Source organism: Crocuta crocuta, unplaced genomic scaffold (assembly GCF_008692635.1).
Source record: "Crocuta crocuta isolate KB4526 unplaced genomic scaffold, BGI_CrCroc_1.0 scaffold328, whole genome shotgun sequence".
In the NCBI taxonomy this organism is placed as follows: domain Eukaryota; kingdom Metazoa; phylum Chordata; class Mammalia; order Carnivora; family Hyaenidae; genus Crocuta; species Crocuta crocuta.
In genome coordinates this window covers 765,775-793,433 of record NW_027529645.1, presented here as the reverse complement: position 1 = coordinate 793,433, position 27,659 = coordinate 765,775, and the positions used below count along the sequence as shown (strand labels likewise).

The 27,659-nt window shown below is 40.7% G+C and overlaps 1 protein-coding gene across 1 annotated transcript in view; it reads left to right on the top strand.

Annotated features, from left to right (window-relative positions):
• SMC3 (structural maintenance of chromosomes 3) overlaps positions 1 to 11,819 on the top strand; it is a 37,242-nt gene extending 25,423 nt beyond the window's left edge. Inside the window, exons 17-29 of the mRNA XM_077762429.1 lie at positions 91 to 232; positions 1,735 to 1,885; positions 4,139 to 4,291; positions 5,213 to 5,364; positions 5,933 to 6,091; positions 6,796 to 6,903; positions 7,408 to 7,516; positions 8,270 to 8,517; positions 8,603 to 8,815; positions 9,150 to 9,341; positions 9,497 to 9,674; positions 10,709 to 10,815; positions 11,422 to 11,819. Coding sequence (XP_077618555.1) covers positions 91 to 232; positions 1,735 to 1,885; positions 4,139 to 4,291; positions 5,213 to 5,364; positions 5,933 to 6,091; positions 6,796 to 6,903; positions 7,408 to 7,516; positions 8,270 to 8,517; positions 8,603 to 8,815; positions 9,150 to 9,341; positions 9,497 to 9,674; positions 10,709 to 10,815; positions 11,422 to 11,493 — 1,984 coding nt within the window. The 3' untranslated portion in view covers positions 11,494 to 11,819. The remainder of the gene's footprint in view (positions 1 to 90; positions 233 to 1,734; positions 1,886 to 4,138; positions 4,292 to 5,212; positions 5,365 to 5,932; positions 6,092 to 6,795; positions 6,904 to 7,407; positions 7,517 to 8,269; positions 8,518 to 8,602; positions 8,816 to 9,149; positions 9,342 to 9,496; positions 9,675 to 10,708; positions 10,816 to 11,421) is intronic.
• The last annotated feature ends 15,840 nt before the right edge of the window (positions 11,820 to 27,659 follow it).

Here is a 27,659-nt window from a genome sequence, read left to right as displayed (position 1 = left end):
TGCATAGAAAAAACCTGAATTGTTTGCTTAAATATTTATAACACTTAAAAGTCTAGCAATACAAATGTGTCTTGTTTTGTTTACCTGTAGGCTATTTTATCACATTGTTGATTCAGATGAAGTCAGCACGAAGATTTTGATGGAGTTTAATAAAATGAATCTTCCTGGAGAGGTCACTTTTCTGCCTCTTAACAAGTTAGATGTCAGGGATACTGCCTATCCTGAGACCAATGTGAGTTGGTTTGTGTGAAGGTCTACCTTTCAATAAGTTATTTTTTCTCGTGGTTAGCCCATGCTACTGCACAGGCACTGTGCACTAGGATTCACTAATCTGTGAGATAAGCACGCTTTCTTCCCATGTAGCATAGGAATGGGAGGAGAGACAAGTCACAACCAAGACCTGAAACAAATCATTGCAAATGTGTAAAATCATAAAATACATAAGCACAGGATACTTTGAGAGAGTATCTCAGGTGACAGAATTGAGAAGAAACCCCTGAGGAACTGTCATTTGAAGTGAATATATTATAAGTTTTCTGAATATACTTTTTAAATGATTTATAAGTTAAATAAAAATGTCTACCAAGATGATAGGTCCTGAAAGCATAATGTTGCTTTTGTTACTTGCTAGTATAATGGATTGAAAGTATTCCTCAGATACAATGCTTAAAAGAAATGTAATTGTTTTAAGATATTTGGCTTCAGAATGTTGATGGTATTAGCAACTATTTTACTATCCTCTAAGGTTAAAGCTGAAACTCTGTGAGAATGATAACAACTTAAGTGGAACAGTGAGACTCTGACGTATATGTGTAAATTATTCTTGAAGTTTTGAGGGGGAGGAAAAATTGAGTCACAAATGTGATACTGTGAATGAAGCAAGACTCAAGAATGCATGTAGTGTGGTTCCCTTTACATAAAACTAAGTTTAAATGATAGTATAGAAAGACATACAAGGAACCAGTTACACAAAAGTTATAGTAGTGGTCACCTCCAGCAGGTAACTGCTATGTGATTAGGCAAGGGGCACACGTGACTAGTCAGTGTCAGCAGTGTATTATTTCTTGTCCTCCAAGGTAGTTATATTGGTGTTCTCTTTATAATTATTGATTTAAACTTAACATTTGTTGCATTGTTCTGCATGTAGGATATATTTCCTAATTTGAAAATTATAAAGGTTTTTTTCTAACAGTTTAGAAGAGTATAAAAAGAAAATTTTATATGAAAAAATATTTTCATGGATATCTAAGACATATGTATATAATAAAATGAAAACATTTTGAGGAAATACTATTAGTTTACATTTATTTGACCTTTCTGTGTGACAGTGCTGTCCTATGTGTTTTACATATTATTAGTTTGTCTCGTCTTAATTTTATCAGGAAGGTACTATTATCGCAGTTTTGTAGGTGAAGTAACTATTAAATGGAGAAATTAAGCAGCTTGTCCAAAGTATGTATCTAATGAGTGTCAGAACTAGGATTTGAACTTGTGCCACCTGACTGTGGAACCACCAAATTCTTTGTCATTGTGCCCTGATCTTAAAAACCTGGATGATTATATGAATACAATTTCCCAGATATTTCAGTAGAATGATTTTTCTAACTTCTTCAGAGTAAAAACAATAGTTTTGAAATAGCCGTTTATGTATTTGTATTTCATAAAGATGTAATTCATAATTTTGCTAGCATGTTTTAATTGTGTTGTGATCTCTTTGCTGACATTCATTTTTAGGATGCTATTCCTATGATAAGTAAATTGAGGTACAATCCCAGATTTGACAAAGCTTTCAAACATGTGTTTGGGAAAACACTTATTTGTCGTAGCATGGAAGTTTCAACCCAGCTAGCACGTGCTTTCACTATGGACTGCATTACCCTGGAAGGTTTGTAATTCTTGGCTTTGAACAAATAAATTCCATTTTAGTATTAAGTATTTCAAAATTCATGCCCATTTATGTGTCTTTTTTTTTTTTTAATGTTTATTCTTGAGAGAGAAGCAGAGCACAAGCAGGAGCAGAGAAAGAGAGAGGGAGACAGAATCTGAAGCAGGATCCAGGCTCTAAGCTTCAATACAGAGCCCCATGTGGGGCTTGAACCCACAAAATGTGAGATCATGACCTGAGCCAAAGTCAGATACTTAACTGACTGACCCAACCAGGCGCCCTGTGTCATTTTTAAAATAATTGGTTTATTTAAGTCAGAGTCCAGACAGGATCCTCACTTTACATTTAGTTGATATTTCTTTTAAGTATAATCATTTGGAGTATAGTAAGAGTTCTTAACCTTTTTTGCACTGTGGACTTCTTTGGCTCTTCATTAAAGTCTATGAACCCTTTCTCAAAATGTTTTTAAGTGCGTAAAACAAAATACTTTGGACCACAAAAGAAACCAATTATATTGGCATAGTAATCAGTATTTTTTCAAATATGGCATAGTAATTTATTCTTCAAGGTATTCAAAAACAAGATATAGCAGTGGATCTAATGTAGTTTTGAAGTACTGATACACGTAAACAGTATTTTGAGATTTCCAGCAAGTATAATCTGATAGAAAATAGCTATTATTTCTTCTGGTAACAGAGTTACAATTACTGATAATAGCATTGTAGTTCTTTGCTATACAGGGAATTGCTAAGTTTCACTTTGAAGTTAGTACAAAAATAAAGATGTGAATTTTTTTCCTACCCAAGTCATGGATTTCCTGAGTTTTATCCCTGAAGCGTAGGTTAAGAACCTCTGGTGTATTAGTTCACCTGCCTTCATTTTTAAATTTTTTCCGTCTCTTTATAATTTTTTTGTTGATGAAAGAAGGTAACCCGCTCTCCCCAGCTTTATCTCTATAGATAACTTTTTTTTTGGCTTTGAACTACCTCTGAGAATAAGTTATAAAATACAGTTATTTCTGAAAGTTATGTATATCTTCTAAGAGCAAGGACATTCTCCTTAATAACAACAGGTATCATAATTGTTACACCTAAGAAATTAACATTAACCCAATAATATCATCTAAAAAGTCTCTGCATTAAAATTTTCCCAATTATCCCAAAATATTTTTCTGCCTAGGATCTAATCAAGGATGCATGGAATGTCTTCTGTTTGGAGTCTTTCAATTCAGCTCCTCCTGTTCTCTCATACCCTCAGGAAATTGACTTTTTCATAGAATGTTCCACTTTCTGGATTTGTCTTCTTGCTTCCTCATCATTAGATTCAATTTAAACATTCAAGATGTTTACTCTTGCATCACACAATGTCCCACTGTTGATAATGCTAAATTTGACCAGTAGAAATCTCTCAGTTGTAAAGGTACCCTTTCTTCTTAAGTGGTATGTGGGACTATGCTTTAAGAAAACATGAGTCTCAGGTTCCCCGAGAACTTTTTTACCAATGATTTAACATCCTTTGCTGGCTCTGCCTGACTCAGTTAATACACCAGGGGATTCCAAATGGGGATTCTTAAATTCTGTCAAGATTTCTATATATATTAACTGTCACTCCTCTGTAAAGAAGAGCCCCCTCCTTTTTATTATTACTATTTTTTTTAAGTAGCACTGTGATAAGTAGCACTGTGATTCATGCCTTTTTTTTTAAAATTGTGTTATAGCATTGCCATTGTTGTTTGATGTTCAGATTTTCCCAAATATGACCAGTGGGAATTCCAAGCTCCCAAGTCCTGTGTCCTGTTGACATATCCCCATTAGTCTTTATTAGTACTTCTTTCCTTTCAGGCAGATGTTCAAACTCCTCTAGAAGGCACATTTTTTGTTTTACATGTTTATATTTGAGAGAGAGAGAGAAACAGCATGTGTGGGAGAGGGGTAGAGAGGAGACACAGAATCTGAAGCAGGCCCAAGGCTCTGAGCTGTCAGCTGTCAGCACAGAACCCAACACGGGGCCTACATCCATGAACTGCCAGATAATGACCTGAGCTGAAACTGGATGCTTAACCAACTGAGCCCCTAGAGGGCACATTTTTTAAATGATTTTAACAGTTGGAAAGCAAAAGTTTTTCAGACTGACTTAAATCCTTTCTAATTCTCATTAAATAAAGTAAAACTTTTAGTTGTTTGATTATAAATCAATTTATCATTGAGTAAAGAAGTTGTTATACAGAATCTCCACCTTATGCTTTGTTTGTAGGTGACCAAGTTAGTCATCGAGGTGCTCTCACTGGAGGTTATTACGACACAAGGAAGTCTAGACTTGAATTACAGAAAGATGTTAGAAAAGCAGAAGAAGAACTGGGTGAGCTTGAAGCAAAGCTCAATGAAAACCTGCGCAGAAATATTGAAAATATCTTTTTGTCTTGTGTTGCTGTGGAGAACTGTGTTTAGGTTAGAATATATAATCTTAATGCAGAGATACTGAAAATACCTTTTTGTCTTGTACTACCATGGAGAACTATGTTTGGGTTAGAATATATACTCTTTGGGATGTTAGGTGTGTTTTCTTACCATACATAACGTGAGAAAAAGATTCTTCATGTTCAACATTTCTTTAAGCATAGAAGCTTATTAAATAGCTAATAGCAAGTCTGTTTCTGAGAGCAAAGAACCTGAAGTGCTCTAAAATTTAAGGTAACAGGAGGATCGGTCAGAGTTGTAGAAGGAAAACCAGGTTATTGTTTCACGGAAGAAGGGTTGGGGACATCAGTAATGCCATTATAAGCAAACGTGTTAATCTTGACTCTGCAAGGGTCTATAGAGCATCTTTAGAACTGCCCAAATTTGGCAAGATGTTGGCACAAAGAAAACATGGGGAAACACTAGAAAGGAGGATTTTGACAGCATACAAACACTACCTTCCTGTATTTAATAATCCAATGAGTTGGTATTATCTTTCTACATTGGGCAAGGCCTCCTCTTCATACATAATTACTCTATGTAGTGATTTAATAAGCATAATAGATTACACAGTAAATATTTTTTGAAGGTAAAGATATAAAAAACAATATTTCATATAGATTCTCTTAGGATTTCCCAAGAATTATATAGCTAGCTAGCTAGCTGGCTTTCAGGAAAATCTGTAAGTTATTTTGAGAGAGAAATGGTGGGGTGAAATGTTTTATTGAACACACTTGGTGTAGTATTTAATTCAGCATTGTTATGGTCCATAAATCTGAGGAAGTAACTTATTTGGAGGTAAAGAAAAGGAAGGGGATACATAGTGTTTTTAAAAGATGTTTTAGAGCGCATTTTCCTTAGCCTTGTATATGGATTAATAATGAAATTGATCAGTTGATGAACCAAATGCAGCAGATAGAGACCCAGCAAAGGAAATTTAAAGCATCTCGAGATAGCATATTATCAGAAATGAAGATGCTCAAAGAGAAGAGGCAGCAGTCAGAGAAAACCTTTATGCCAAAGGTTCGTAAGTATGTCCCATTCATTACACTTTTATTTTAATTCTTGTAATTGGGGTGGACATGTGTTATATAGGTTGTTCTGTCAGTAATCATTTTTGTCTCTTAAGCACTATTTATGAAGTTGAATATGTGGTTGCATTTTATCCAGATTCTATTAAAACAGGGTAGAAACTATTACTGCTGAATTATAAGTAATAATACATATTAGTCTCTTAAACTTGTAGCAGTTTTGACCAAAAAATGTTCAGATAATCAATAGTACTAAAGAGTTTAAAAAAAATTTTTCCAACCTAACACATTCTAGCAGTCTTTTCTTTTTGTTCTTATTAATATTCAAGAAGATTTTTATACGATTTGGTTGTGGAATATGATCTATTCACATACTCCGGTAGCATTGTATCATAAGTATTTTTCTTACTGCTACTTAGTTCTAGTTATCAAATTTAATGGATACCTAGTAGTTACTTGAGTTGATATGATTTAGTTCACTTTAACATCAAATATAGATTGTTCTGTTTTTCACTATTATAATACAGACTAATACCTTTATTAATAAATTTGTCACATAGCAACGTAGCTTACAAAGTTTGGAGGCAAGTTTGCATGCTATGGAGTCCACCAGAGAATCATTGAAAGCAGAACTGGGAACAGACTTGCTTTCTCAGCTTAGTCTGGAAGATCAGAAGAGAGTAGATGCACTGAATGATGAAATTCGTCAACTTCAGCAGGCAAGTACAACTGACGAAATTTTCATTGATAATTGGCTATTATGAAAAGTTTCTTGGTACTAAGGGAATGCGAAAGAAGGAATCTTGAGAAAATAGATATATGAGACTTGGACTTTCACTATCCATACAAGTACAGTTTTTCTAAACCATTCTGGATGTTAGGATTATGCAAGAAATCTTCATTTACTTCCATCTTATTTAATGTACATTTATTGTTAGTAAGGTTGACTTGTTAGCTTTGCTGTCTTTATTGATGTGACCACCTTTACATATGTAATAATATTGTTTTAATTAAACATTTTAATAGCATTTGATTTTTGAATATGGAGAGGTAAACATTAAGTACAAAAAATGAAAAGTAGGTAAAGAGGAATTTTTTGCAGATGTCTTATAAAAAGAACTAAGCTGGGGTGCCCAGCTGGCTCAGGTGTAGAGCATATGACTCTTGATCTTGGAGTTGTGAGTTCGAGCCCCATGTTAAGTGTAGAGATTACTTAAAAATAAAATCTTTTAAAAGAAAAAAAAAATGAACAAACTTAGCATTCTGAATAGATAAGAAAGAAAATGAAGAAAATAATAGGGCTTTTTAGAAAGGTGTAAAACTCCATTACAGCTCATTTAAACACAAGTTATGCAGATTAACAGCATTCCTGTGTGTGAAATGTGTATGCCTGTGTAGACCAATAATTTTCTTTTTTTTCTAGGAAAACAGACAGTTGCTGAATGAAAGAATTAAATTAGAAGGTATTATTACTAGAGTGGAGACATACTTGAATGAGAATTTGAGAAAACGCTTGGACCAAGTAGAACAGGTCTGTTCTTTTTTGAGGGTTTTTTGATGACCATAACCTTTTGAAAGTACTTATACACAAGTGGCTCTGGGGTAGAGCTTTGTGCTTTGGGGACAGAAAGACCACCTACCCTGGGTTGGAGTTCTAGCAGTGTCATCTGTATATGATCTTGTGCAAGTATTTTAATATTACTAAGCCTCAGTTTCCTCATGTGAAAAATAAGCATAACAGTAATACCTGTTTTGTATGATTATCCTGGTACATTCTAGGTAACCAGCAAATGTTAGTGATTAATGTTTTCTCAGTAGTAGTCCCATGCTGAGAAATTTTCTAATTATATTATTACCTTTTTCCCCTTTTAATGGATACTTTAAATGTTTGTAGTTATACAGAGTGTGCTTTATAGTTCTTCTGAATGCTTATTCAACATAACTGCTATCAGAAACTGTTGAAGTCATAACATTTTGAAACTAACAGAATTCATATTTTGTGGTTTAATGGTTTTAAGTTCCTTTTATGTTGCAGGAACTTAATGAACTGAGAGAGACAGAAGGGGGTACTGTTCTCACTGCTACAACTTCAGAACTTGAAGCAATCAATAAAAGAGTAAAAGATACTATGGCACGATCAGAAGGTGAATTTTTATTTAGTAAAAAAATTTTGGGAGGGAGCCTGTGTGGTTCATTTGGTTAAGCATCCAACTCTTGGTTTTGGCTCAGGTCATGATCTCATGGTTTGTGAGATTGAGCCCCTTGTCGGGCTCTGCACTGATAGCACATAGCCTGCTTTGGCTTTTCTCTCTCCTTCTCTCTCTCTGCTCCTCCCTGCTTGCATGCTCTTTCTCAAAATAAATAAACATTTTTAAAAATCAGATTTTTTTGTATTTTGTTCAATTTAGATTATTTGATAAAATTGTTTACCACAAAATGAAATACCCAAATAGGCAAAAGCATATACTAATGTTTTTCCTGTTTTCCATCACCATAAATAATTTATAGCGAATGGAATTTAGTTGGTTATAGATAGTAACCTTTATTTTGTTGGAAAATGCTTGTGACTGTTTTATGAGAGACTGTAATTATTGCCAAAAGTGTGAAATAGCTAAATTAGTTTCTTATCACCTAGATGCTGAGAAGAAAATTACTTTTTTAGTTTTTTATAAATATAAACACCAATAATGAGAAAAAACATATTTGAGTGACTACTCTATACTCCCTAATTTTGTCCTGACTTGTTTCATGGATTTACACAGTAAAATTTAAATGAATGTTATAAAAAACTAAAATCTATTTATTTTGAAAATTTTGGCCATTAAGATCTTTGGTCAAATAATAGTATAGCTTTAAAATAGGTATTATGGCCTAATTCGTTTTTTCCCCCATTTTAGATTTGGACAATTCCATTGATAAAACAGAAGCTGGAATTAAGGAGCTTCAGAAAAGTATGGAACGCTGGAAAAATATGGAAAAAGAACACATGGATGCTATAAATCATGATACTAAGGAACTGGAAAAGATGACAAATCGACAGGGAATGCTACTGAAGAAGAAAGAAGAATGTATGAAGAAAATTCGTGAACTTGGGTCACTTCCCCAGGAAGCATTTGAAAAGTACCAGACACTGAGCCTCAAACAGGTAAGTCTTCTTGGTTTTAAATTTGAAGTCTTGTTGCAGATTTCTCTGTATGTGAATTTATTTATACATTTTTGCCTCTTTGTAGCTGTTTCGAAAACTTGAACAGTGCAACACAGAATTGAAGAAGTACAGCCATGTTAACAAAAAAGCTTTAGATCAGTTTGTAAATTTCTCTGAGCAAAAAGAAAAGTTAATAAAACGACAAGAAGAGTTGGATAGGGGATACAAATCAATCATGGAACTGATGAATGTACTTGAACTTCGAAAATACGAAGCTATTCAGTTAACTTTCAAACAGGTATGTTTCTGTTTTTTAGTTAATATTACACATAAAATGAAACCTTCAGCTATTAGTTTATTATTCAGTTTGCAGAGGTTTTAAAGCATTTTTTTCGACTGATAGTTGGATCTAATACAGTTGAACAAATCCCAGCATATAGTTTTCTAACACAGGAACTAGAATATACTGCACAGCTCTTAAAAGGATTTAATCTTTTACTTTTGTTCTTAAGATTAAACAGTATTTGTGATTGTTTTTAAATATGTGTCTTTGCTTTAAGAAATAATAGGTACAATTCCACCTAAGCAAAATTTATATTTGAATTGACACTTATTCATTCATTCCTTTTAAGGTATCGAAGAACTTCAGTGAAGTATTCCAGAAGTTGGTACCTGGTGGCAAAGCTACTTTGGTGATGAAGAAAGGAGATGTGGAGGGAAGTCAGTCTCAGGATGAAGGAGAAGGAAGTGGTGAAAGTGAGAGGGGTTCTGGGTCACAAAGTAGTGTCCCATCAGTCGACCAGTTCACTGGAGTTGGAATTAGGGTAACATACCTTTATATCCAGTTTCTCCTAGTATTACCATAGTGGGATTTGTAGAATATTTTATAGATTAAATTGTTGCATTGTTGTATGTGAGTTAGTTTTAAGAGGTGATTATGATTTTACCCCTTTTGGGTGTTAATTAAATGTCTTTTTAGGTATCGTTTACAGGAAAACAAGGCGAAATGAGAGAAATGCAACAGCTTTCCGGTGGACAGAAGTCCTTGGTAGCTCTTGCTCTGATTTTTGCCATTCAGAAATGTGACCCAGCTCCTTTTTACTTGTTTGATGAGATTGACCAGGCTCTGGATGCCCAGCACAGGAAGGCTGTGTCAGGTAATTTTGGGTTACACTGCATGAGAACTTAACAATGATAGCTTGCCTCTTTTGACTGTGCTTCTTGTTGCATAAGATACTTGGGGGGGACTAGACAGGGTATATATTCAGTAAATAAAATTTCTCTTAGTAAGTTTTTAAGAACTTACATACTTTATAAAGATGAATTCTGTGAAAAGTCAACGTGTTTCTTTGAGTCAGTTGAAAATCCTAACTTCAGTTAAACTTTTGCACAGAAGTTTCTCATTTTAAAACTTGTTTTTCTTAATGTTTGAATATCCCCTGACATAAAATGTTGATTCTGTGTTTTAAAAATCTATGTTTAATCTTTGGTAAACTCAAAAGCTCTTTGGAGAAGTGGGTAGCAGAGGAAGGTTGTTTTTTTTGTTGTTGTTGATATTAGAGACAGAGCATGAGCAGGGGAGGGGCAGAGAGAGATGGAGACAGAATCAGAAGCACAGAAATCTGAGCTTTCAGCACAGAGCCTGTCTCTGGGCTCAAACTCAGAAGCTGTGAGACCATGACCTGAGCCGAAATCGGACACCCAACTGACTGAGCCACCCAGGTGCCCCAGTTGTTCTTTTATTGTGAGAAAGCTGGTTTTGTTCTGACATTTTTAATACTGTGTTGTAAGTAGCTGCTACTTATATTCTCTAAGATCTTAGGTTAAGGATTTATCCCAAATTAAAGAGATTAAATTGGTAATTTTTGCACATGTATGCATGAAAAATAAAATCACAGGCTGTTTTGGATTTTAGGCAAAGAGTTAAGACAGTTGCTTTTTAGATGTTCAGATCTGCTTAAGGCCACCTGGTGCCTTAGTGGCATCCGACTCTTAATTTCGGTTCAGGTCATGATCCCAGCATGAGTGTGGAGCCTGTTTGGGATTCTCTCTTTCTCTTTCTCTCCCTCTTTCCCTCTGCCCCTTTTCCCCCCTGTTGTGTGTGCATTCTCTCTCTCTCAAATAAAATAATGTTTAAATGTTGAGATCTACTGAGAAATGGGTTTTATTAAATTACTATTTCTTTTTATAGATATGATTATGGAACTGGCTGTACATGCACAATTTATCACAACTACTTTCAGGCCTGAACTGCTTGAGTCAGCTGACAAATTCTATGGTGTTAAGTTTAGAAATAAGGTAAATTTTTTTTTACATGAAATTTAAGTTCATATTATATTTGTCAAATTCTTGTTTTATGTTACTTCAATCATGAAAGAAAACCTAGAAGGTTGTTGCTTATCTTACGATGAGTTGGTAAAAGAAAAAGCTTTTCCTTCAAATGCCTATGAAGTTTAGCAATTATTTTTATAACATTCCTTTCATTGATTTTATTTTCATTGGCATTAAGAGACCATATCTTCCTGTCTTGTCTGGTTAGTGCAGTTTTTAACTTATTTACACTCATTTGTATTTGGTGGGGCCACACAGATCTTCTTGATCTCTTCAGTCTTAAGATTCTTTGAAATAGCAAAATAATAAAAACTGAAAAAATGTTCTATATTTAGACATTAGTACTTACCTGGATCTTGAGAGTACTAAAATGCAGAATATTTTATAAATTAATGCATTGAATAGGCACCATTATAAAAGTCTTATCCGTCAGTGTTTTAGAATCATTTGTCTTGATTTGTAAAATTTATAGGTGATAGGCCGTATGTTTTAAATGTGACTGTACAGTGAGAACACTGATTTTTTTTTCTTTTGAAGATTTAACAGACTTTGTTTTTAACATTTATTCTTCAGGTTAGTCATATTGATGTGATCACAGCAGAGATGGCCAAAGACTTTGTAGAAGATGATACTACTCATGGTTAATTGGAAAATATTGCTCACTGGTTTGGAAGATGTGTATAGTAATATGATCCTTGTACCCAGGAACTGTACATTTAAACCTAAATATCTAGTTACTATTAATAGTTTTCAGATTTAGAGCATATACAGTCTTTTTATATTTCTGTCCTTGTATTTTATAAGATACTCTGTAATGTTACATTTCTACTTATAGTTTAAGAATTTTATTTCCCACACAAATTTTTGTAAAGTGTCCTGCTCCTGTTTTAAATCTTTTGAAACATGCTAAATATTCTTTGCTAATTATTTTATCAATTATATTGCCTCTTTTTTTATAGCTTCAATTAAATTGGTTTTATGACTAATTTAGTATTTTGTGTGGCTTTTTATTTATAGTTGTATGATTAGAAACATTTTTCTTAAATACCTGCTTTTTATTTTGACTAAGAAAAGGTCTGCCTTCATCTGAAGTATTTTTTAAACATGGCTTCACGTTCTGTTAAACGACATCGGCGATTCCTGATCCTGGCCGCACGCTTCAATCCATGGGGGAGCTTTAAACTGCTGGAGTGACACTGCTGGCATCTTTCCCTTGACCAGTTGAATGAAAATCTTTATGGAGTGGGGTTCTGGTCATTGCTAGTTCTCAAATTCTCCCAGCAATTAGCTGGAGAATAATTAATCCATAATTAATGACCTTTGGTGAGGATTTGTACCTTTGCTTTAATTCATTGTAATAATCCTTTAAAAATTGTTTTAAATTTAAGAGAGCAATTTGGGAACATAGTTTGAAGAGTATCTAAACACTAAAGCCAAAAAATTGAGCCATAAAATGTCCTTGTTTTTCTGATTAAGTTTGGGAAACTTTATTTTTGAAACCCCCTTGTTTTTTCTCAGATGAGGTCAATGTTTTTTGTTTATTATGGGTTTTTTTAACCGCTCTATTGAGATAAGATTCATTATAAAATCCACCTGTTAAAATTATGAGATTCAATACTTCTTAGTATATTCACAGAATTGTGCACCCATCTCTACACTCTAATTTTAGAACATTTTCATTACCCTAAAAAGAAACTTTGTACCTGTTAGCACTCACTCTGTACCTCCCATTCCCTGTATCCCCTGGCAACCATAAATCTAGTTCTGTCCAATACTATGGATCTGCCTTTTCTGGACATTTCGTATAAATAGAATCCTATGGTGTGGGGCCTTTTGTGACTGACTTGTTTCACTTAGCATGTTTCTTTTTTTAAAGGTTTACTTATTTTTGAGAGAAAGAGTGTGAGACAGAGGGGAAGAAAGAGAGGGAGACACAGAATCTGAAGCAGGCTCTAGCTCTGAGCTGTCAGCTCAAACTCACAGTGAGATCATGACCTGAGCCAAAGTTGGATGCTTAACCAACTGAGCCACCCAGGGTCCGCATCACTTAGCATGTTTTTTTTTTAAATGTTTTATTTATTTCTGAGAGAGAGAGAGACAGGGGAGGGTCAGAGAGAGAGGGAGACACAGAATCTGAAGCAGGCTCCAGGCTCTGAGCTAGCTGTCAGCACAGAGCCCGTCACAGGGCTCGAACTCACTAACCGTGAGATCATGACCTGAGCTGAAATCGGACGCTCAGCCGACTGAGCCACCCAGGCGCCCCTCACTTAGCATGTTTTTAACATCCATCCATGTTGTAGCACATATTCATAATTCGTTCCTTTTTATTGCTGAATGAAATCCCATTGTAGGAATATATGCCGTGGTTTATCCATCCATTAGTTCAGCAGTACTGGAGGTTAGGACTTAAACATAATGAATGGAGTGGGGGACACAGTTGAGCCCGTAACAATTACCATGGTACATTTGTCACTCAGCATAGGTGCATTTAGTTTATCAACTAAACTCCAGATTATTTTCAGATTGCACCATTTTTCCCACTAATGCCCTTTTTTCTTCGATTCCTCTGGGGAATTTACAGTACATTACATTTAGTTGTCATATCTTCTCTGGTCTGTGACAGTTTCTCAATCTGTTTTTCCTATCTTGACAATTTTGAGGAGTACTTTTCATGTGTTTTGTAGATTCTCTGATTGTTTTTCTTCTGGATAGACTGGGGTTAAATAATACAACAGGAGTGAAGTGTTCCCATCACATATCATTGGTACCTCTTATTATCATGTTTTACCTTGATGTTTACCTTAATCACCTGCCTAACATCATTTGCCAGTTTCTTCCCTATAAAGTCAGGAAGCAATTTGGAAGCAATTCACTAAGTGCAGTCCACATTAGGATATTCCTATGACTGAGTGGTTCAGTTGGTTAAATTTCCAACGTCAGCTCAGGTCATGAGCTCATGGGTCATGAGTTAGAGCCCTGCGTCAGGCTCTGTGCTGACAGCTCAGAGCCAGGAGCCTGCTTCAGATTCTGTGTCTCCCTCTCTGCTCCTCCCCGGTCGTGCTCGGTCTCTCTCTCTCTTAAAAATAAAAATTAAAAAAATAAAAGGCTATTCCTTTGACCTTGAAAATCTCCATTCTAGTAGGGTTTTTTTGGTAGATTCTTTGGGATGTTCTACGTAGACAAATCATGTTATCAATAAATAGAGACAGTTTTATTTTTTCCTCTTCAATATATATACCTTGGTTTTTTCCTTATTGATTTTCCCCCCTAGAGTTTATAGTCCTCTACAAGAGGGTAGGTTTGTTAGGAGTTAACTCCTCCCATTAGTGGAAGCCAGAAATCCCTAAAGAGGCATTTTTTTTTTAATGTTTTTTTTTATTTCTAGGAGAGAGAGAGAGAGAGAGAGACAGTGTGAACAGGGGAGGGTCAGAGAGAGAGGGAGTCACAGACTGAAACAGGCTCCAAGCTCTGAGCTGGCAGTCAGCACAGAGCCCGACGCGGGGCTCGAACCCACGAACCGTGAGATCATGACCTAAGCGAAAGTCGGACGCTTAACCGACTAAGCCACCCAGGCGCCCCTAAAGAGGCATTTTTTAAATGAGGAAATAGTTTTGTGACTTTAAAAATCTATATTCACTTTGAGTTTTCATTTTGACTAGCTCAATCTCTATAGAGTTTAGATTTTCAGTATATTGTTTATAGTTTTGCTATAATATAATTGATCTTCCTTGACAGAATTGGGTGTAAGAAATATTCTGTGAAGGTCCCTAGTCAAAGGGTTATATAAGGGGCACATGGGCTCAGTCCATTAGGCGTTTGACTCTTGATTTCAGCTCAGGTCATGACCTCATGGTTCCTGAGATCGAGCCCCATATTGGGCTCAGCAGCACATCTCTCTCTCTCCCTCGTTGCCCCTCCCCTATTCATGTTTACAGGTATGTGCATGCTCTCTCTCAAAAATACACATTTTTTTAAAGGGCTATATAAGCATAGTATCTTTCCAATATTCCTAAAATGTTCCTTAGTCCTCTCCCCAGGAATATTCATTATGAGTCACTACTCATGCACATTATAGAGGTTGAAATGATGATTGATGTATAGTTGATGATATATAGCTTTGCTCTTTGATCCAGCAGATCTCTGTCATACAGATTTTGGCAAGGGATGGTACATGTATAGCATCATTCTAGAACTTACTGTTCTTATGCATCTCCCCAAGGATATCCAATATATAATGAAACTCTAGTGAGTTTGTAACAATAAGTACATAAATAATGGAACATAGAATGTAAATGTTTTTAAAACCCATATTCTTTGCTATATTTTAGTGATGAGATAAGATTATTCTAATGAATAGAAAAATGTGGGAGGGGCGCCTGGGTGGCTCAGGTCATGATCTCACGGTTCATGGGTTCGAGTCCTGCGTCGGGCTTTGTGCTTATAGCTATTTCAGAGCCTGAAGCCTGTTTCAGATTGTGTGTGTCTCTCTCTCTGACCCTCCCCTGCTCATGCTGTCTCTCTCTCTTAGAAATAAATAAAAACATTAAAAAATTTAAAAAAAAAGAAAAATGTGGGAAAGTACCAATTTTCTAAGAAAATGATGGAATTTATACAGTTTACTCTGAATAATGTTTTATAGTAGAGTATAGAAAAGGTGAAAGAGGAGTTTTGAAGGATCTTTCCTTCTTTGGTTTTTTAAACCAGGAAATAACGGTTTTTAAAAACATTTGGTTAATTCTTCTAATATTACACTATATATTAACTAATTGGAATTAAAAAAAAAAACTTGAAACAAAACAACAAAAAAACTACATTTGGTTAATTCTTAAATGGAGTTTCTCTCCCAATTCGGCAGAGGACGATCAGCTTCTGACAAAGGGAGCATACCGGCGTTGAGGAAAAGAGAACAGTATTAAGGTTTCACGGTCACCAGAAGATGGTCTTGCACAGGGAGCAGCATGGCATCGCTGGGAGGCTTGCCACAGAGGTGTGGCAAGTGTCCGTCTTCCTCTTTACCTTTTACTCCGGCCTAAGTCCTCCTGGAGCAGCCCGAGTTGGCATGTTCCTCTGCTGAGCGACTCCATGGAAACCAGATGCATACGAAGGCAGTTAAAATTAGTGACAACACACTGTTGACCCAACACCTAGAAAATGGGTTTTTCCTTCCCTACTTAAGGATTTCTCCTTTTTGTTTTTAATTATATGTAAGTCAGAATTTCTCCTTTTTTTGTGTGAAGATTAAGCAATAGTGATTGCCTTGTTCCCTAGGTTTCATACTTCTTTTAGGAGAAATCAGTAGCTTTCCTTTCCCTCTGGGAAAAATGGGGGGATCTATTTCAGTGGTCTTTTGCCTAGAAATGTGTTACGGCCTTTGTTCCGGTCATGTGAAGAAGTTTTCGACAAAGTAGATTGATTCCGTTACATTTCTAGAAGGAATATTATGTATAGCAGGAGCTCAAGATTTTGTAAAGAATTTGCCCTTAAATACAGTTTTTTTTTGTCAACACTTTCAGCTAAAAATATCAGGACCTTGCTCATAGGATCTATTATTTAGATCTAAAGACACAAGATTTTTAAATTTAGTCTGATTCTTTAATTTTATAGATGAGAAAATTTGAAGCCCCGGTTAACACCCAGGTAAGTGGGGCCCAAATGACTGAGGACACAGCAGCTGACTTTCCTGCCTCAGTAGAGCTGACTTTTCAGTAAGTGACTACTTAGTTCTCCCTAGTTAACTGTGAAAGTGAACTATCACGTTGGTACAGTGCTGATTGATCCTCTGTGTTACACAGAATAACAGATTCTAAGGGTGAGTCACCACCTTCTTTTGTTTTCTTTACCCTTTCCCTCCATATCCTCCTCCCTTTTTCTGACTTCACCTCTTTAGGTAGAGTCTGATCATTTGTCTCAATGTCCTAGGGGGACTGGATTACTCCTGGCTGCCAGTCTTCTGCATGGAAGATGCCAGTGTTGCTCCATAAATCTGCCACTGTGTGGCACTCAGTCTCCCCTTCCTAGAGACAGAGAGTCTCCTGGGTGTAAGAGCCCTTGTGGCAGCCAGTAAACCACACAGGGATATGGGGCAGCACAGAGATTAGGTCTGCAAAGAGAACATGGATATATTTACTCTCTTCCAGTCATCACGTTGCTTGGTAAGGTGTACTGCGAAGAGAACGTTAGCGTTTGAGTGTTCTCTTTTATGGATTCCATGTGGTTTCAGGCCAGAGCCTGGTATGTTGATGATGTAAGACACAAACGTTTCAGATGTGCAGTGATACCAAGCCCAGCGTTAGCCTCGTAATTGAAGTCTGAAATTATTCAGCCATTAGCAACGATGGTTATGAAGACTGGTAACATAGAAGTGTACATATAGGTTAAAGAAGAGAAAAAGAAAATTGAAGGACGTGGGTTTAAGGCCAAATGGTTTGGGATGAAGGTCACAAAGACCGTATGTAACATTGTAAAGGACCATGCCACTTCTGAGGCAGAAGCCTTTGCTAGGAGAGCATTTCCCAACAGGCATCTGCCACACCACCTCAGAAGCAGAATGAGGACTGCAAAGGTTGGTAAGGTTGAGGCTTTTGTCAGAGCGGTTTGTGCTATTTTTTCTCCAATATCCTGAATCCCAAGTTACTTCATTTATTTCCAGAACCGCTAGAGGGGGCCCTTGGCACATGCCAGCCCCTCCTTGGCTTTTCTCCGACTAGTTTTCAAACTAGTTTCCTCTCTGATTCCTCATTAGGAGAGTTCCAGGAGCAAGGAGAAGGTCGAGGTGTGATATTCTTGAGATTTCTCTGTTACAGGAGTTTATGAGCTAAGTGATAATTGCTTGCAGCTCAGTCATAAATTGGATGTTTTAGCCGAGGTACCTTAGCGCTTGCAACAGGTTGTATTGCTATTTTTGAAAGCTATGCAGCAGCTGTTTAACGGGACCTTGTGACAAAATGGCAACCCTTTCTTCAACAGCCCTACTTGTTTCTCAGAACACTACTGTTCCCACCCATACCTTCTGAATCTCATCTACACCCAAAAGAGATCATCTTAGAGTTCTTTACGTACTGTTTCTGACCCTACCTGGCATCCCTTAATTGAAACAGCTTCACTTACTATGTTACTTTTCATCTTACCATTTCTGAGTCATCTGACAAGACTGAATCCAAATTAGGGTCTGTTAATTTGCTCACAGAGTGATGGGAATACTTGCTGATTTCTTATTAGACGCCTTATTAGAACCCCTGTAGCCTGGGAGAAAATCCTATCTCTAGGATAGTTCCAGAAGTCCAGTTTCTATACTGCCTGTCGAATGGTGTTCAGGAGCACGTGTGCATCCAGCCCTGCCTTCTGTTTCTCACCTAGGGTCGCACAGTGGCCTAAATCTTGTCCCAAATGATGCTAACTTTATGAGACTGCTGTGAATACTGGCACTGAGCATGGATGGCCTTATGATGGATGGGAATTTAAGGTACAAGCAGATAAATATGTGACATGGTGTTTCAGTTCTGAGAAGGAGAGTTCAGTCTCCCCAATGAGAACCTCTGCGGAACCTCCATGTAAGTGAAAGTGAAGTGGATGCCGACGGGGGCTTTTCTATGACCCTTTGTTCACTTCCCTGTGGACATGCCCCTGGGCTGTCCAACCCCTGCTTTTAGCTGAGACCTTTGATTTCAGGTGTTTTCTTGATCCCTTGGAGCAGAACCACGAGAATTCCGGTCTTTCAGAGACTGTGTCTTTGCTGTGTATTGATATACACAGGCTAACCTTGTGTGTGTGACCCAATGGTTATGAGTTACCTCCTAAGCTCCAGACAGGCTCTTTTATCATCTCATTAAAGGACAGAGGTGGGTGGTGTTAACCCCAACCTCCAGGAGAGGAAATTGAGCTTCCCTGAGGGTGAAGTAACTTGCCTAAAAATCCCAGTTACAAAGTGGTGGAGCTCAGAATAGAAGCTTGGTCTCTCCAGGGTCCACCGGATCTCTCTGGCTTCCTTTTTAAAACTCAAAATGAGGGGATTCCTGGCTGGCTTAGTCGGTACAACATGTGACTCTTGATCTCGACGTCATGAGTTCAAGCCACATGTTGGGCGTGGAGCCTACTTAAAAGAGAAAAAAACTCAAAATGAAGTTGGTGCCAAAGCTTGCCGCTTGACCAGCCACAAGACAGAGTGAGAGTTACTTCTGAACCGGTTGAGCTGTCTACAAGCCTAAGAGTTTGTGGAGCTTTGTCCTTTCCTGTAGCCTCCCCCTTCCATCCCACTCTGCCCTCCCCCCCACCCCCTCCAGANCCAGGTCCTGGACCCTGCAGGCTCTTTCAGGTGGTACCCAAATTTGCAAATCCAAAACCAGGAGCCTCCTTACTCCTCTCCCTCTGCCTGACTCAGAGTATGGTGCTGGTCGAGCGCTTTTTGATTCTGGAATTCTCTAACATTAACCTTCAACTCCTCTCACCTACCACAACACTATCCTCTGGTCCCAATTTCAAAAAGGCCAAGGTTGCCCATTGAGCGATGCCACTGCCCCACACCTCTTCCCTGACTGTGCTGTTTAGAGCTCAGCTTTCCCAGAGCCGAGCCTGGGCTNCTCCCCCACCCCCCCCCCACATCATCCCTTTTCTCTTTTGGACCTCCAATCCATTGGATTATTCCTCACTTTGTGGTTTGCACATGTAGGAGGGGTTTTAGGCAGAAACTTGAGACATGAGGTAGAGAAGGATATGGAAGTTGTTAGAACTAAGAATAGTTCCAGGTCATCAAGCTATTAAATACAGTAGTGCAGGGGCAAGTGGAGGCGGTGACGAGTCTGTTCTACAAGGCTGAAGGCTCTGGGGTCTCAGGAAGTCATATCCCCACAGTCTATTCTTGTTCCAACACGGAATCTAAAGCAGAACTCTAACTTCTGAATCAAACATGTGCTCTTGCACNGTGTCACTTAAAAAAAAACTTTTAGGTATGCCTGGGTGGCTCAGTCGGTTAAGCTTCTGACTTCGGCTCAGGTCATCATGATCTCATAGCTTGTGGGTTCAGGCCCCGAGTTGGGCTCTGTGCTGACAGCTTGGAGCCTGGAGCCTGCTTCGGGTTCTGTGTCTCCCTGTCTCTCTGCCCCTCCCCCACTTGTGCTCTGTCTCTCTCTCAAAAACAAACACTTAAAAAAATTTTTAAAAACTTTTATTTACCTTTCTTTAAAGTGAAATCTATTTAAGACCCTTTACTCTGTAAGAGCCATGAGCCTTGGGACCATGTCTGTCTTTTGTTGTCATTTTTATCAAGTGAGTGTTTGTTGAATGAATGATTGATAACACAGCTGGCACTTACTGACCACTTCCTATACGCCAGGCTCTGTGCTGAGTTATTTATATTCAATACGGCAGATGAGCCTTACGACACTGAGAGAAAAGAAGTTGCCCTTGTTTTCCAAAGAAAGCCACTGAGCCTCAAAGAGGCCATTTACCCACACGTGGCCATGCAGCCCTGAGTGGTGGCAGCCGGGCCCCGGCAGGCTTTCCTCCTCTCTTGTCCACAGCGACATGGTCGCTCCCCGTCATTAAGCCTGCCAGGGGGCCGCTTCCTGCCACAGCCTACACTTACCCTCAGTGACTTCTCCCACGGACTCTATTTCTATCTTCATCGCCGTTCTCTCTGACGAGGTTCTCCCCATAGAGAAGCAGTGGGTGTTCGAGAGAAGCTGTGTGTCCTGGGGCCTGCCTTTCCCCACCCTCGGGATAAACCGGGGGCTAGGTAAGAATCTAGAATAAGTTCACCAGAAGTTTGTCTAGGCATGTATGAAGGACCCCATATGCCGGCTCATGAGCCATCAGTGCTTCCAATCTAAGCTGTCACCTCGTCATCAGATTCGCCTGGGGTGGTTGTTGAAGCTGCACATTCTCCAGCTTTTCTCCCCACTCCCACCCCAGAGATCTCGAATCGGCAGGTCTGGGGCAGGGCCCCGGAGGGCCACAGGTGATGCCTGTTAGCCAGGGATCTCCACTGGCCTCAAAGGTCAGGCCTGTTGAAGTCTTTGACCTTTGGAACAAAGGATGGTCTGTGAATCGGGGAGATCTCCTTCCTGAGGCATCAATGCAAAGGAAAGCACTAGATTGTTTTTGGTTTTATTTATTTATTTTTAAATATTTATTTATTTATGAAAGAGAGAGAGACAGAGCACGAGCAGGGGAGGAGCAGAGAGAGAGGGAGACTGAAGCAGGCTCCAGGCTCCGAGCTGTCAGCAAGGAGCCCAACGCGAGGCTCAATCCCACAAACTGTGAGATCATGACCTGAGCTGAAGTCAGATGCTCAACCGACTGAGCCACCCAGGTACCTCTTTAAAAAATATTTTTAATGTTTTATTTATTTTTGAGAGAGTTTTATTTTTATCCAAAACAGAAAATGAAGCTTAATCTGAACTAAGGAAATAGTGTACAGCTTCTGGATGTGGGAGGTGGGGGGGAGGGTCCCTGAAACTGGCAGAACTTTAGACAGAAAGGCCTCCAAGCTAAGAGGGCCGTGACAACACAGACAATAAACCAGAGTCGCCTCCACCCTGACCCGCCATGGCGTGAGCTCATGCCACCTCCCCCCGTTTTACTTGGGGACTTTAAGGGACTTCCTTTCTTGAGGAGAGAGTCGTTATAAACTTAACCAGCTTGACTCATCAGCCTCCTTAAGAAGGGACGTGGAAGCTTCCCACTGAGGGCCGACGCCTGTGGGATTCGGGAGATCATGGCGGCTCTGGGGTTAGAGGATGTGCAGCCGGAAAACTTACAGCTGCTCCCCGCCGCCCTCACGTCTGCCTTGTACACTGGTGGGTTTGGGGGGGCTTTGTTGAAAGCTGAGAGCCAGGACCCAGGATGAGGGGACCGGCTCAGTGATCATCTCCAGCCTCGCCAGTGGGCGTCTGGCCGCTGAGAACTTACCCTCCCTTCCCCATGGCTCAGGCCGGCAGCTGGAGTCCAGACCTGAGCAAGCCTGACCTCTGAGTCCATATCAGGCCCTGCCCTGTTCTGCTAGGAAGCCCTTAGGCCTGTCCAGTCTGTCACAGACCTTGTTATGTCCCTGCTTCCTGTCCGGGGGGCCATCCACCTCCTGCTCATTCCTCAACTCATCTTCCATGCTCGCCCCACCTCCTCCAAGAACCTCTCTTATCACTAAGCTTTCCGGAAACTTCAGCCTCGATCATAACACCTGAAACTTCCTTTTACCCCCTAATGATTTCTTCTGAGATCTTTCACCCTTGAAATCCTTTTGATGAAGGACCCATGTTCTCACTTCCTTCCTCTCTCAGGTTTAAAATGAGGGACCACTGAAGTCCTGGCCTCAGCACCATCCTTCTGCGATCACGCCTGCTACTCAGGACACAGGTGCTCTGTGCCTTCAGCTCAGCCTTCCTCTCCGTCCTGCCTTATCCTCTTCCCAGTTTCCACCCTCCGGGGGGCCCCACCCCAACCCTGGCCTCTTCCCAGAACACGAGATCTGTGTCGAAGCATAAATTTTGAGAAGCTGTGGGGCGCCTGGGTGGCTTAGTCGGTTAAGCGTCCGACTTTCGCTTAGGTCATGATCTCGCGGTTCGTGGGTTCGAGCCCCGCGTCGGGCTCTGTGCTGGCTGCCAGCCTGGAGCCTGTTTCAGTCTGTGACTCCCTCTCTCTCTGACCCTCCCCTGCTCACGCTGTCTCTCTCTCTCTCCCCTAGAAATAAATAAAAAACATTGAGAAGCTGGAACCGCGATTCTCACCCACAGGTTAGCAAGCACATATTTGAGATCCATTTATCTCATTAGTGAGGGAGCCAGCAGGATGATCAGACTTCCGTAGGTCAGTTAAGCCATGACCTTTGGGGCTATCTTTCTAGACCACAAGAATCATTTCCAACTTCCCAATCCTCTATTTCTTTATAAGTTAGCATCTAATTTTACCAAGTCTGGGCCCTAATCTGTAGAAAATAATGGAAGACCTTCCCTTAGAAAGTCAGATGACCCTAAGGGGGCCTAAGGGCTCCCGTGTGGCTTTGAAAGAGCATCCAGTAGTTTGGTGCCTTATTTCCAAGTATTGGATGCTTCTTTGAATACCCACTCCGGACCTCAGAAGCGTGACCTTGACGAAGGTAGCTCATGGACTCTCAGGGTCGAAAGAGGAGGCCTAACAAAAAGCAGCTCTGGTCAAGGTGAGCTGAGCCCTGGATAGAGGGTGTAGGAGAGCGAGAGTCAGGCCCTGCAATGAATAGGTGGATTCAGAAGATGACAGGCTTCTCTCAATAAGCATCCAGTAAGGACCTAGTATATAAAAACCTATGAACTAGTTGCTCTGATGAGACATGTTACAGATGAGGAAACTGAAGCTTAGGTTAGAAACAGGCCTCAGGGCATCAAGTTAATAACTGGTCAAGCCCTGAGTTAATCTGTGCCTGGGTCTCCTGAGCCATAAGTGTGTGGGAGGTCACTAACTAGGTGGGAGGTAGAGGTGACTTCCTGGGTGTGTGTGCAGGCGCACGCACATGTGTACTAGGTGGGAGGTAGATGTAATTTCCTCTGTGAGTGTGTGTGCACATGCATGCATACTGGGTGGGAAGGGGGAGGTGACTTCCTGTGTGTGTGCATGCACATGTGTACTGGGTGGGAGGTAGGAAGTGACTTCCTTTAGCAGCAGGTGCAGAGCCCGGGCCTGGTACGGTTTTACACGTCTAAACAAAGCCAACTGCGGGATTCCACAGTCCCCACTGCAGGGCCCTCATTCCTGTCCCTCTTCAGCACCGGCTGCCTAGGACCGCTGGGAATGAGCTCAGAGGGCGGGGGCCGCAGGGACGACCGCAGCTGGCGGCGTCTTTGACAGATCCGTCCCCGACTTCAGCATTGTTCCCAGGCGGGAAGGGACTCTGCCCTCGTGAGCACTGGCAGGCGGCAGAGGAGGGGGCAGCCAGGGGCTCTGGGGTCTGTAACCGGATAGGAGGCTGTGATGGTGACAGCTGCCGCAGGGGCCTGGGGAGGGGGCTTGGGCAGATGGAGAAAGGCTGGGCCGGGGGCTTGTGCTCATTCATCATCCTGGAGGCAGCTCTCCCGGGGTGCTGGGACCCTGGCTCCAGCGTCGACCCCAGGGTGCCTAGTGCCACCAGTGCAGCCTGTCCAAGCATGTCGTCTCACATGTGGGGAGGGTCCCGGGAGGCTTCATCCATCGAGGGAGACGTTACATGTTGGGTCTGGAAAAAAATAGGGCTTTTGAATCCCAGCCCTGCCATTCCCTAGTTGTGTGGTCATGGGCAAGTTTGTTAACCTCTGTCTCCATTTCCTCTCCAGTAAAATGGAAACACCACATGCAACTATCTTAAAAGGTAGTTCTAGGGGCGCCTGGGTGGCTTAGTCGGTTAAGCGTCCGACTTTCACTTAGGTCATGATCTCGCGGTTCGTGGGTTCGAGCCCCACGTCGGGCTCTGTGCTGACTGCCAGCTCAGAGCCTGGAGCCTGTTTCTGAGTCTGTGACTCCCTCTCTCTCTGACCCTCCCCTGCTCACGCTGTCTCTATCTCTCTCCTAGAAATAAAAAATATTAAAAAAAAAAAAAAAAGGTAATTCTAGAATTAAGTGAGAATGAAGTGCCTTGCACACAGTGCTTTCTCCGTAAGAATTAGGTTTAATTTTTCATGCCAGTTGGCATCCAAGTTATATTTGTAATGTTTGGGGCCAGGAACGGCCTTAAGAAAAGCTTGAGAGAAATCCAGGCTTACAAAGGGTATAAAATTCAGAAGTGTGGGTACTTGCTTCTAGGAAGGACTCAGTAGCCACCTGTGATATTCTCTGGTATGTTTGAGACAGAAAGTTATTGCACAGTTATCTATTTCTATGTAACAAAGGACAACAAAACTCAGTAGATGAAAACCACCACCATTTTATTATATCTCACGATTTTGTGGGTCAGGAATTCGAGCAGGACTCAGCTACCTGAGTCTTTGCCCCACGTGGTATCAATGGTGTCCCCTAAGTGGGACAGGTTTCCCCTGGCAGATGGGCTGATCGGGAGGTCCAAGGTGGCTTCATCCTTGCATCTGGTGTGATGTTAGGGGAAACTAGCCATGAGAGTCATGGCCGTATTATTCAATTTGTCAAGCAAGTCATGAAGCCTGGCCCAATTCCAAGGTGAGGGGACCTGGTCCTGAGCTCTCCACAGAAGGAACAGCCACTGTTTTATGATGGACACCCTCAAATAGGACCTTACAAAGTATTTCTCTGTGTAAAGCTTGTCCAGTGGCATTTTGGGGGAGTGGAAAGAGTCTACAGCTGGCCACCAGGAAACCTAGGTTTGAGTCTAGCCCCCCATCCTTTGAGCCTCTATTACTCTCAAGGCCTTAGCTCTGATCAGGAACACAGAGATAGGAAGAGTGTATTTTGGGGTTCTAGACCTCAGCCTGACCTGCTTCTCACGTGGGTGATGTCAGGCAAGTCATGCCCCTTGTCGGCACCCCAGTTTCCTGGTCAGGAGTCAGAAGGAGGTTGCACTTGGTGCCATGACATCTTTTCCAGGGATCAGCACCCTGGGGGGCTAACTGGCACTGCTGGGGAAACAGACCTGCCTGGCTTCATGCTGGCTTCCAGAAGTACCTGTATACTGCTTGCCTTTAGGAAAGCCACGGAAAAACAGCTTTACAGAGCTCATCAGGAAGGAGGTGGCTGGTCCGTTTGGAAATGGATTTGTAGAAATGGACGCCCCAAGTCTAAGAGCAGGAATGGGTGCACAAAAACGGGGATTCCCAGACCCTTCTCAGAAAAGCTGAGGCCTGAAGTGCACCCACTTGCTCTGTGAGCTCTGGTGTGGGAGGGACTTGAGATTTGCACCTATGGCTGAAGCAGGCTGTGCATCTACTCAGTGGTTCTAGATCAGTCTTCTTATCCAGAAAGGTCTCCAGAGTAGGCAAGCAGCCCAGAGCCAGGGTGGTCTCCAGAAAGCCCAGCAGGCCCCCCAGGGCCCTCTGGACCTGCCGCTTGAGGACCGTCCTGAGCCGTTGGAGCTCTGTGGCTTCCCAGGGCTTAGGCCCCCGTGGTCCGGGCCATCCTGGGGAAAGAGGCAGGCAGCAGGGCTCTGGCCGTCAGCAGAGGTGGTTACGGGGGGTGGGCCAGGAGTGCTCTGGCTCAGGGCCAGGGCTGTGGGATTTACACTCCTCCTGGGGCCTTGGAGCAGCTTTTTTATTTTGAGACCATGAGTAATTGAGCCAACTGTGTGCTATATCCCACAGGCGGCCCTGCCTCTTCCCACTCACAAACACACATACATATGCACACCTGTTACACACACACCTGCGTACACAGCCTTTGGAGAGATAGGAGAACATTGTAGGGAAGATTTGTGTAAGGCACCTGCCAGGTGTTTTTCATACACTATCTCGCATCATATTGACAGCAACTCTTTAAACTGGATCACATCAGCCACAGTTTGCAGGTAAGGGAACCGACTGAGCCAAGGTGAGGTAGGGTTTGCCCCAGAATTCACAGCTAATAAGTAGCAAAGAAAGGGCTTACGCCCTCCCCACCAGCTCAGGTCCTTGCTAGGCTCAGTCCTACACAGCTAGACCTTGTCTGAAATCATTTTTTTTCTGGTGTCTAATGGGGAAATTGGACTTAAAAATGACTGCACATCCTAAAAGAAAAGGTTGATAAATTCAACTGCATTATGGGGCGCCTGGGTGGCTCAGGCAGGTAAACATCCAACTCTTGATTTCAGCTCAGGTCATGATCTCATGGTTTGTGAGTTCCAGCCTCACATCGGGCTCTGTGCTGACCACACAGAGCTGCCTGGGACCTTGGGATTCTCTCCCCCGTTTCTCCCTGCCAAATAAATAAATAAGCTTAAGAAAAGAAAAAAAAAAAAAAGAAAGAAAAAAAAACCTCACCTACAGCAACTATATTAAAAAAATTCACTTGCATTAACAATAATAAAAAAAAGCCTGCATGGCCAAAAAATACACCATAGGCAAAGCTAAAGAAAATGACAAGCTAAGGGAAAAATTGCTACTGGTATTAAGGCCAAAGGTCAATCTCCACAATATATAAAAATCTCATAGTCACTTATAAGAAAATGACAAAACCTAATTTTAGAATGGGCAAGTGATGAAGACTATTCCCAGAAAAGAGAAGTACAAATAGACCTTAAGTATATGAAAAGACGCTGAATCTCACTTACAAAAGTAATAATACAAATTTAAGATATACTGATATTTAGTGTGTGGCTCAGCAAGGGAAGATACTGATATTTATGTTCAATAAATGGCTCAATTCCAATATACAAAGAAATTCTATAATATAATCAGAAAAAAGACAACTCAAATTCAATTTTTAAACTAGGCAAAAGACTTCAACAATCTTTGTATTGTATTCAGAGTCAACACACCACTGAAAAGTCTTCAGAAAATGTAACATTAAAATCATTTAAAAATTTTTTTTAAGTTTATTTATTTTTGAGAGACAGAGACAGAGCAAGTGCAGGAGGGGCAGAGAGAGAGAAAGAGAGAGAGAGAGGGAGAATCCCAAGCAGGCTCCACACCATCAGAGCCTGATGTGGGGCTTGAACCCACAAAGTGTGAGATCATGACCTGAGCTGAAACTTAGAGTCAGACACTTAACCGACTTAGCCACCCAGGTGCCCCAACATTAAAATCATTTAAGGAGTTATCACTACACATTTTGGCTAAAATGCAAAGAATTCACAATACCCAGTGTTGGTGAGGACGGATCACAGCTGAGATTCTCCCAGGTGCTGGTGGAAGTGTAATTGGCATGGCCATTCTGGAAAAAGGCCCGATGATCCCACAAAACTAAAACAGGAACCACTCTCTATGGCTGGCAGT